This window comes from Schistocerca nitens, chromosome 5 (assembly GCF_023898315.1).
Source record: "Schistocerca nitens isolate TAMUIC-IGC-003100 chromosome 5, iqSchNite1.1, whole genome shotgun sequence".
NCBI lineage: Eukaryota > Metazoa > Arthropoda > Insecta > Orthoptera > Acrididae > Schistocerca > Schistocerca nitens.
In genome coordinates, this window is record NC_064618.1 from 757,500,907 (window position 1) to 757,512,300 (window position 11,394).

General features: G+C 37.8%; 1 protein-coding gene across 1 annotated transcript; it reads right to left on the reverse strand.

The window, feature by feature from the left end:
* Window positions 1-3,340: 3,340 nt before the first annotated feature.
* Window positions 3,341-11,009, reverse strand: LOC126260148 (odorant receptor 46a-like). The gene is made up of 3 exons (XM_049957403.1): window positions 10,934-11,009; window positions 6,872-7,027; window positions 3,341-3,419 (listed from the first exon to the last, which is right to left on the reverse strand). Exons 1-3 carry the CDS (start codon window positions 10,973-10,975, stop codon window positions 3,363-3,365), a joined length of 255 nt encoding a protein of 84 aa, XP_049813360.1. The 5' UTR covers window positions 10,976-11,009; the 3' UTR covers window positions 3,341-3,362.
* Between the last annotated feature and the right edge of the window lie 385 nt (window positions 11,010-11,394).

Consider the following 11,394-nt stretch of genomic DNA (forward strand, 5'->3'; position numbering starts at 1 on the left):
GAACCATATCCATATTTCATGTCAGATAGGAATTTGTTTGAAAAGTAATATTAAACCTATGTCCAATTTACGATTCTACAGTGAATATTAATAGTAACGTTACTGAGACCATTCTGGTTGACTAAGTCCTCAAGGTAATAGTGCGTTTTGTTATCTATTATATTTATACAAATAGTTTGTTCTGATATGGTAGCTCCATCCTTAACGTGAATGTACTGTATTCAGGTGCCAGAGTTCATTGCACTCGCGTGTGGCAAAGTATAGGTTGTGTTTGCCTGTTAAAGTTACTCATACCTATTTTCTTGAACAAGAATGTCGATCATTCTCTTGCCTAATTAGGCTGGCGAACGTTTTCTTTATTCTTTGAACAGTATATATAGGTGAAATATTGTTTGTTACTGTTTAAATATTTACGTAATTCTGACTTTAACTTCCGATAAGCTACCTCCGTTAGGTATTTCACGGTCAACACTAACAAAATTCCTCTCAGAGGGTAACACTGATCTGTTGCTTTATACCATAATTACACTAACAAAATAGTTCCATTTTACGATCTGCTTCCCACTTTAAGGTTATGGTATAACAGTAGCAGACGGTAGTGTTATAACTTGCATGCATGGTTGTCCTTGGATATGAGTTAAATGTGTAGCAGCTTGTCTACAAAGAATGACATGTTCATTAAGGGAGAACAAATATCTGGATTAACAAATGAAAAGGTATAACTCAACATGTATTTTTGCATTGTTTATGTTATAGTTAATAAGAGCTACAATTTGAACCTGCCATCTTGGTATGAGATCTGCGCTGATTCTGGGCACATGGCAAAATATCTAATTACATAAAAGTATTTATAATTTCAGTAAGTAATAATTTAAGTTACTACAGTACCCAGCAAGAAAAGAGAGATGACTTCCGAGGTGGGTGGAGAACTTGTAGCTATAATACCGACTCACTTCCATAGCCGCTCCCACAGACACCACCACTGTCTTGGTGGGCGTGCAAGTCTGTAAGAACCCACTTGGTGACACAGAGATGGTGGACATAAGTCATCCACACACGAGATCAATTCGTCAGCACACCTTTTGTACCCTCTGGACACTAACAACTGTAAGTACATTAGGCACTTTTATCTCGTTATAGTAGGTGTTTTACACTAGTCCACGTGAACTGGGTGTTGGTATGCAATTATATGATTGGCATTAGTTATTTTAATGCTTGATAACACTCCTTCAACTTAACTAATTAAAGTGATTGACTAATGTGAAATAAGAATGCTCAAGTTCTAGTTTGTAAATTTACAAAAGACTATGAAATATAACATTTTCACTGTATAGGCGCTGTGTGTTTTCCTGGCGATCTCACTGTTAAGAGATACAATTACATGAATACGATGACTATATATTCCAAAGAAACACTCTGATGTTTCAGCAATATCCTAAAACGTTTGCAATATCTACATTGTCAGTCAATCATTAAGTAACACTAAGTTAACCATCGTATTCTACAGCAAGTAGTGTTTGTAGCTTGGTACCCTTTGCTCTGCCACTGTTAAATATTGGAAGCAGTTCAAATAAATTATCAGCATGTACACCAATTTTCCCTGGTAACCATGTAACTAGATAATACCAAACAAAAGTGACAAGTTTGAAATGGTTGCAACTCTGAATTTTGATGTAACTTGGACCAGAGGGCAGTATTACTCCAGAGAAAGGATTCAGGAATGTAAAGTAGAGCTGGTGAACGTGTAACGCAGTACTTCCTAACTGGGGGCAATTCCTCCTTCATGGGTAAAATGTGATGCTTTGAAGGGTACAAACAAAAGGGTTCAGTGGCGTTTCGGTCAAGAGACAACATTATTTTTACAAGATCATTACTATTATCAATATTTCGTAACACCATAATACTGATTGTGTATGTTACCAATAATTACATTTCTGTATCAAGCACATATTCCACCCACTACCCACTTACTCTGCACGTTGTACCGTGCATCTATGCCAGTAAAATTGAGTCACATCACATATGCTGAAATACCTAGTGAAAGTGCCTGGGCCTGCCGCTGTGACCGAGCGGTTCTAGGTGCTTCAGTTCGGAACCGCGCTGCTGCTATGGTCGCAGGTTCGAATCCAGCCTCGGGCATGGGTATGTGTGACGTCCTTCGGTTAGTTAGGTTTAAGTTGTTCTAAATCTGGGGGACTGATGACCTCAGACGTTAAGTCCCATAGTGCTTAGAGCCATTTGAACCATTTTTTAAAAGTGCCTTCTCCAATCTATAGGAAGTACCCATAATTGACTATATATTGCCCCGTATTCACTTCACAACAATAAACGAACTAATTAATTTCACAATAGTAACAGTGGCAGGGCTGTTATCCCCTTGTTGGACCTACACAGTATTATTATTATTATTATTATTATTATTATTAGTAGTAGTAGTAGTAGTCGTCGTAGTAGTAGTTGCAGTGATAACACACGAAGCATTCGCAACCTGAAGTCTTTCAATTTCTGAGTTTTGAGAAGTAAGAAGTACAGCAATCAAGTGAAATTACTAACAGTAACCCTAAGTATTTTGAAGAGATATTAATTTAGTTGCTTTTACGTGGGGGTACAGGGTTTGTTTGAAACAAATGGTGCTAGGGAGAGAATGGAAAGAGGAAGCATGTTTTGTTACAATTGTCTATCCTCCATGTGGATTCTTAGCTTTCTTTACTGAGAGGGAGTTGCAGGTAATCCTCGTGGTGGAGCCAATATGCTGTCACCATTGTTTCCTCTGCTCGTGTGTTAGTGCTTTATTGAAACACCTACAAAACGTAAATAATACTTATGTTTCGTTATTTTAAGAATTAAAGCGTTGAAAAAAATGTTTTTCTTTCTAATGTTGATGATGGTGGTGTAGAAGGTGTGGGGGAGGGAGGGAATAGCTAATATCTGACTTCACTAAGGAGTAAGGGCCTCAGAAATCTTGGGAAAAACTCCTCTAGGTATATGAATAACATAGCTGAAGTTTATTTATCGTGTTTTTTTACGTTTCTTTTGTATAATCTGATTTATCTGTTGCTGATGTTCTCAGTCATTTCCTGCAACTTATTATAGTGGCACTTGAACAACCTAAACTAGAAGACAGTGTGTTGCAAGGACTTCAAAACATTTCTGTGTCATGTTCCCTTCCTCATAATTTAAGTCTTGTATCGTGAGAATCTTGTTTATTGTTTATCAGAGTACTGTGAGCAGGAAACTGGAAAAGGAATGAAATTCATGTACGCAACTGTAGTTTTATAAACGTTCTCATTTACTGATAACTGCTACAATTTTACAAAAATTACTTTTACAAATATTGTCCAGTGGCTGTTCCTGTATGTTGATCAATCTGAATTCAGTTGATTCAGTAATGCAAAATATGAATATGATGCATTTATTAGCTGTAAAAGAAAAATATGGTTCATTAACTTCAGTTTAAAAAAGATACAGTCGGTGTTCAGCATTTTCTAAATTTAATCTCAAAATGTGTCCTTCAAGGATGATAAGGAACCATCTCAAAGAGTAGCATTAGACAAGCTGCTAGAGCTTGGGGAATTAGAATTAACCACAGACTCTTGCTTCACATTCTGTTATCCGAATTCACTGACTGGCTAGAAGGTTAGTACATGAAAAATGTCAGAAAACTGTTATTATAACTTTGATATCATTTAAGTAGTGGGATCACTCGTATCTCTGTTGTGAAAACTAGAAATATTCATTTTTTACACATGCTTTTTAGTATTTGTCTTGTAGAACTGGTTAGTAACTGGCTGAAGTAAAAACTAAAATTAAATTTTATGACTAAAAGAAAAGTAATTCGAATTTTATTTCAGTGTCAATAGTTTTCTTTGTTTTCCAGTGGATTACTTTCCGTTACAATATTACTATGTTCGAGTCTAAATTTTTTCTTTAACGACAATACACTGACATAAAATTTAACTCAAGCTGTTTGGTTTTAATACTACAGTGCGCTGTCGTATTGGAGATGAATTGCTGTTGTCTTCCTCTAACCTTTGAACTGACTTACCCATTCAGTTATAAGAGGACCTACATTTCAAGTGAAGAACAAACTACCATGTAAATTGGCTTTTTAAGACATAAAAAGTATTTCCAGGTGTGAAAGAAGCCAGGAATGAAAATTCCCAGAAAATAATTTATTGGTTTGAAGTATTAGACCCTAAACCTGTGGAATCGTACTCTGGACACTTATTTACTTAACCACTAATCCACACTTCTTGTTACTATGCAGATCAGTAAAGTATAAAATACAATTAATGATGTCTGTGATAAACAAAGTACCTTAAGGGCAAAATGGGACGGCTGATAATGATTAATACTAAGTTTACCAAGGATATGCGAGAAACGATTTGGGGCATTTGGTGAGCAAAAAATTCTTCTTCTGGGATAGTAAAATGAGAGTACGGAACAAGTGGTACATATCAAGACCTATTAATTAGTATTAGAATATATTTTAGGAAATTTTGGTCGTCATGTCATAGGTATGTCGTCAAAGTTAGATATTTTCTATCAGAAATGTTAACGTCACAGAATTACATACCAGCAGTCCTCCTAATATGGAACAGACAAAAACTCCATGTACGAATAACATTAGAAGGGAATGATGCTTAGGGTGTACCAATGTATTCCATAAATAACGGATTTGTTTATTTTCTTGCGAAATGACGTCAATGAATCCATTCCATTTGGAAATTGTAAGAATCTTTCATCGGCGGTGTATCACGTATTATTTCACAGTAACCTAAGTGTAAGTAACGGTATCTATGATCTAATTCTCTTGGAACTACAATAATGATACTAAAGAGCTGACAATATGGCAATAATATATAAATATGATAATATTTGCGGTAATCAACAAGGTAACAATATCTTAAAAACTGAATGATTCGAATTGTGCAAAGAACGTGGATGAAGTGAAAGTATAATATTCTTTCGAATTGTGCTGAGCAAAGACGCTCAGATTTTGAATAGAAACAAGTGACTTCGATGTGAATTTTCTAAGAGAGCAAAGACATGAAGAGAACATGTAATACTCGAAATGATTTGAATGTGTAGAATTATTGTGGTACCGTACAAACTTTTCTTTCGCTTAGGGTTGTTAATGATTCAAAACTGGTCCACAGTATTGTGGAATTAGGCGCATATGAAATATAGCAAGCATACCCCTTCTATATGTAGTGGAGGACAGTAATGTTTAATGCAATTACTTGCTTACAAAACAGCAGACGATATCTGTGTTGAGCTCAGGAGAAGCTCAAGTATTTCAGGTCGAGTGTGTTTGCATTTCGACTACTTCAGAATAGCAGCATTAATTGATGATTGAGATACGAAAGCAGCAGTATTACTCATCGTAGGAGATGCCCAAAGAGCAGTGTGAGACAGATGAAGTGACTGACCAGCTGTCGGCTGAGGGTAGCAACGCAGTCACTTGATGATCAGTATGTCCGCGTAACAGCGCATTGGTTGCCGACTTCTGCTCGCCAATAACAGTATGATCTCTTGACGGAAACCAGCTTCCTGTATTTTGCAGTTATGCTTCATGAGACGTTTACTACTACAGAATAATCGTCTCGTGGAGATAATAATATGGGTTGTCGAATCCTGTGACGTTTTCAGATGAAACCTTAACACCATTTAGACTCGATAACGAGCAGTTGCGTAGACCGATAAGGTACAGAATGAGGAGGTTCTGCATAGAATCTTCGAGGAAAGGAATGTGTGGAAAACACTGACAAGGAGAATGGACGGGATGACAGGGATCGGTCAAGACACTCAGAAATGACCTCCATCGCACTAGAGGGAACTGAAGAGGACAAAAACTGTAGAGGAAGACAGAGATTGGAATGCATCCAGCGAATAATTGAGGACGTATGTTGCAAGTGCTACTCTGACATGAAGACGTTGCAGAGGAGAGGTATGGGCGGCAGGCCGCATAAAAGCAGTCACAAGACTGATGACTCAAAAAAAAGCAAAAAAAAAAAAAAAAAAAGACCACGGTGAGAGTGGGTGTAATGACGTAAAGCATGTACATAATTGTTCAAGATGTGCACAGCGGCAGTCGTTTCCTTCTCTTTCCATTTGCACGTCTAACCTGTAACAGGAAAAGGAATAAAGGAATGGCTAGTAGCACAAGGTTATATCCACCACTGTACAGTGAATTGCTAAATAAGTGTGTAGATTTATTATGTAACACTGGACAGCGTCAGCTCTTTCTGATTAATTCTACCCAACATTTACGTCCGAAAATATTAAGGAAGAACTTGATGTTTCTCAGCAACCACTGATCCGATAGTCAGATTATTGGAAATGAAGTGAACACAAACTGAAATATTTGATGGCGGTTGTTTCAATTCACGTTTTACCTGAAGCATCGCAATCTGACTTTTGGGTCTTCACAAAACCTACGTCAGTTCTGTTCAACAGTGACACCAGAAAGGTTTACGCATCTTGCTCATACTGAACAGTGCCATCGTCTTTTTGCAGTAATGTTTCCGTGACAAGAGCAAACTTTGGGCCCACTCTGAGAAATCAAATCACAGGTAGCGTGATCTGACCATTATGCAACAGTAACTCCCATTTCAAGAAATCACAGTACGAAAAGACCATGTTTCGCTCTGAAGAAGATTCATATTCTTGCCACTGACTATTTCTGGTTGCCTGAGTACGTACTACAGTGCTACGTGAAAGGTATTCAGTGTACCTTCTGTCGAATTTAACCCACTCCTACCCCCACCCCCCACAAATCTATATAGCAACCCTATAAATTACTACATAGTTTTTAAGTTGGATCCTTCCTCAGTCAGTCAACATATGACGGTTATTCTATGAGACTGACCAGTAGGAATGTCTCCCTGGTGATGGTGTAGAACTTGCTGGCAGTGAGCATCAGAGGGCGCCCCGTGCGGCTCAGGACGATCCGAAGCTCCCTGAGGAAACGAGGAGATCCCCCAGTCCAGTCGCAGCTGTACACAGACACCTGCAGGCGCTCGCTCTGAAAGCATAATAGGCAAGATAAAATATTGGTGATATTACCTAAGTTAGTAGGCGGCATCGCTTTTTTGCCTCCAACAAAGTTGTGTAAAAGAGTAAAGTTTTTACGTACCTATTATTTCAAACAATTTGGTGATTGCTTGCAAATGCGAGCTAAATTTAAATATCTGCATAGCTGTCTTTCTTTTTACATTGATATTTGTATTCAGTTTTGTCATCACCTTCAATGATTCTTTATACCTTTAATAGTATGCATGTCTATGTTTTGTTATGTTTTCTGTATAATGTCCAAGAGACATTAGAGCCTCACACATTTTAATACCAGCTGTAAGGCCAAACACTCATTTTCTTATAGTTAAATTTCATTAAATATATTTAGAATATATTTAAAGCTTTTTTTTGTCATGTGACTAGGGCCTCCCGTCGGGTAAACCGTTCGCCGAGTGTAAGTCTTTCGGTTTGACGCCACTTCGGCGACTTGCGCGTCGATGGGGATGAAATGATGACGCTTAGGACAACGCAACAGCGAGTCCCTGAGCGGAGAAAATCGCCGACCCAGCCGGGAATCGAACCCGGGCCCTTAGGATTGACAGTCTGTCGCGCTGACCACCCAGCTACCGGGGGCAGACAGACTTAAAGCTGCACTGTTATTTCTTGTCTTCGGGGCCAGATGTGGTAAAGTGCGCTTTGAAATCAAGCTGTTGTGAGCAGCCAAGGTGAAGTCGCTCATATAATCATGTGCAATGTTTAGATTTGGTCTTTTATAAATAAAACCAGTAACACCTTCCACACCCCTCACTCCCACGCTCCCTGGCTTTTCATTTCTTTGTTTCTAGTTTAGAAATGAAATAATTAACGTTTCAATGTAGTAGTAATTAGGTTACAGCACAGCAATTCTTTCGGTAAGTGGAAACAAATAGTGTGAATTTGAGTAACCTGTTGCGGTTCTGCCGGCCACAGTGGCCGAGCTGTTCTAGGCGCTACAGTCTGGAACTGCGCGACCGCTACGGTCGCAGGTTCGAATCCTGCCTCGGGCATGGATGTGTGTGATGTCCTTGGGTTAGTTAGGTTTAAGTAGCTCTAAGTTCTAGGGGACTGATGACCTCAGCAGTTAAGTCCCCTAGTGCTCAGAGCCATTTGAACCATTTGTTGCGGTTCTATCCAAGTTCAGTTTACCAACCGAGATATACTGCTCTTGGCATTTCACTCGAAATAAATAATTGTCCCCCATCTTTCTCGTCATCACCGACCTTCCTGCGTGGCTTACACACCTAAACAATTCCGAAGGTAAAATTCCACCCAATTCGGACCCCTGGGGACTATTCTATAAAAAAGTAATTATCAAAAAAATATCTAATAGATAGGTTAGACAATGTGATATCCACGCCTGTATTTTATTCAGAATCATATTCGCGGCAGCATTGTGTGTGGAGTGCGAATGAACATTCTCGCGATATTAATAAAAAGGACTTCATCGACAATAAAATAATAAATAATTATTGTCAGTGACATAATTTAACATTCTGTAAGAAATTATATCTCACAATACCTTTGGAAAAAGATAAATAAACCTCAGTCTTTTGTTACCTATGGTTCTTCTAGAATAATCCATCTTCTTGTTCGAACTGTTGTACTGATCAGATGTGATTGATGTCTCATAACACCGAGGTCTGTAAAAACTGTATTAGGTTGTTAATTAATATTTGAAAAATAGAGTTTCTGTGTTATTGAAATGCATCTTCTTTGTTTGTAGTTTATTTCATTATGATTCTCGTCCTATATATGTGTTAAGTTTTTTCTGGTCAGCTATAATGGAGCGCAGCCATTAGCTTTATTGATCTACAGCGCGATTTATTGGTAAATGCTGAATAATAAGGGATTAACATTGAGAAATATTTTCAAATGTAAATGCATATAGCGAAACTTCAAAAAAGATTTAATACATATTATTTGTTAGTAGTAAAACAGTGCCTGAAGGAGAATCGAAAAGTGATCGTCTTATGTTAGCGGCCATCTTAGTGAAATGTTGCAGCGGCAGTTTTAAATTGAATTTTTAAACAGACATAAATGTTGTTGTTCATCATTGCGATAATAATTGTGTATTAATGGGCCAGAACCAACTCGGAGGTACTAAATTCCAGTTAGACTGTGAATAATCTTTAAATATAGCGAACTTATATCAATGCAAACAGCATCTTACGTGGTTCCAATTATTATATGCTTATGTATGAAGCCCTGTATTTCGTAACAACTTTAATGAAATATTTTGACAGGAAAAAATACATTAGTGTTGTGTGCGTGTAGTATTGTGTAACAAAACTGTTCATTTTGCTTAAAGAGAAGTGTTGTCACCTCGAATAACAGTAGCATTAAATTCGACAGACGATCTGCAACTAGTAAAGAGACTATCATGCAACAGCACTGAAAATTACTAAAAATCATTACTCTTGTTTAGTTCAGATTACTTATCATACATTTAGTTTGCTTGCTGGTTATATATATGATTATTTATATGAATGAACTTAGTGCCATTTACACTGCTTGACAGACAACATTGCTACACGTTACCAGGTGGAGATTTCTTTAACAAAATAACAATCATTAGCTGGGAAAAGCAGTGATTAAATAAAACCTCATGTTATATTAATAATAAGTGACTGATTTTGTTGTAGTCTTGCCGAAATTGCCCAAAACGATACTAGACATGCCACAACAATTTGGAAGAAGGCATTTAGTGGGAGTGCAGTGGCTTGAAGAACAATACTCGGACCAGGTGAGTACGTGGTTGTCAATACAAGCTCTGATAGGGGTGATAAAGAATAGGTCTAGTAATGAAAAAGAAAATATTAATCTGGGCAAACTACTACGAACAGTATGGTGAACGCTTCATTACAGACAAGAAACATGCAAATCGACGACCGAGTACAGTAGCAGAAGCAAATATGTTTATATATAGGTCCGCAGAGGAAGAGATTCAAAAAATTTATGATGCGACGAAAGAAAGTATTTAGTATGTTAAGTGATGCGAAAATGCAGTGACACTATTGAAAGCAGCGGGAGTATTTTCATTAATTTTTTGCACACTACTTCGTACCATGACGCCACAGTCAGGTGCATGATCGTCGAAGTCGAGCTCACGGCTACCCAATAGGAAGATAGCCGACATACCCATTTCGTTTCGAGCATACAACCTGAAGGGTTGGTAGCAGCTGTTGCTGCATGTTCATATATCTATTCTGGGTGAAAATTAATTCATTTCTGTGACTTCAATGCTCACGCATTTTGAGAGGTACATGAACGTATGCACTAAGACAGTTGATACGTTTTCGTGATTTCACATAGCATGTGTAACATTGTGAATTAACGTAAATCCATGTTTCTGTAACAGCACGTCATTTCTTGAGAACCAGTCTTTTATCGTTCAGTTACAGGTTCATACTTTACTACAATACAGCGAAGTCTGGAGGGTTGTATTAGGTCTATAATGTTGAAACTATTATTTTCGTGGAATACCGAAGTACTGTTTGAACCTCTGGATGTTCTACAAGTAACCAAACAAACTGTTACGTTGATTTCATTCTCTGTACAACAGCTTATTTCTGGCTGCGATTTCGTCCAGTATTTTTGTTACTTATAACTGTACATGTTAAACCTGCCAGATCGCATTCTTGGAAAAGGTTAAAATACAAGAACTCAAAGCATTGACCAGATTAGGGAAAACTTTAATGTACATAAAAGTTTGAAAGCAAATGCCGTTTGGGATTATAAACGTTAGCGCAAAACAGGGTGTTGTAATTAGAAGAGTGTACCCATCGCGACAATGGATGTATATTTCAAGTTTTCTGAAGAAACAATAATTAAATAAAAATAAAAAAAAAAACAATTTACATTGCTGCATACCACATACCTCTGCCAGGACCTCATCACCGCACCAGCAGACCAGGAACATCTGCTCGGCTACGACGAACACATACCAACCATACTTCATCAGCAGCCCCGAATTCGCCTTCTGCAAAACAATTCGTCAGTCAGTAGATTCTAGTTTAATTATTATAGATGAAATCGTTACTGGCGTTTTTTATTTACTCGTGGCACTTACGCTCCAGATACAAACCATTCTAGATTACACCTCTTCGAGGGTTCGTCTGCGAGTAGTCTTAAGCGAAATTGGCCAATATATAGGAGATAGTGATGAAAGTTTGTAATGGGCAGTGTAATGCTTGTATCACTGGTAATGAAAAAGGAAATTATAACTCTGGCACCGACACATAGCCGGCTCCTATCAAATATCACCAATGGTACAACCGTCCGCATCTAATGGAAAATCACTGTCAACAGTGTCACATGCTCACACTCCCTGAGACACTC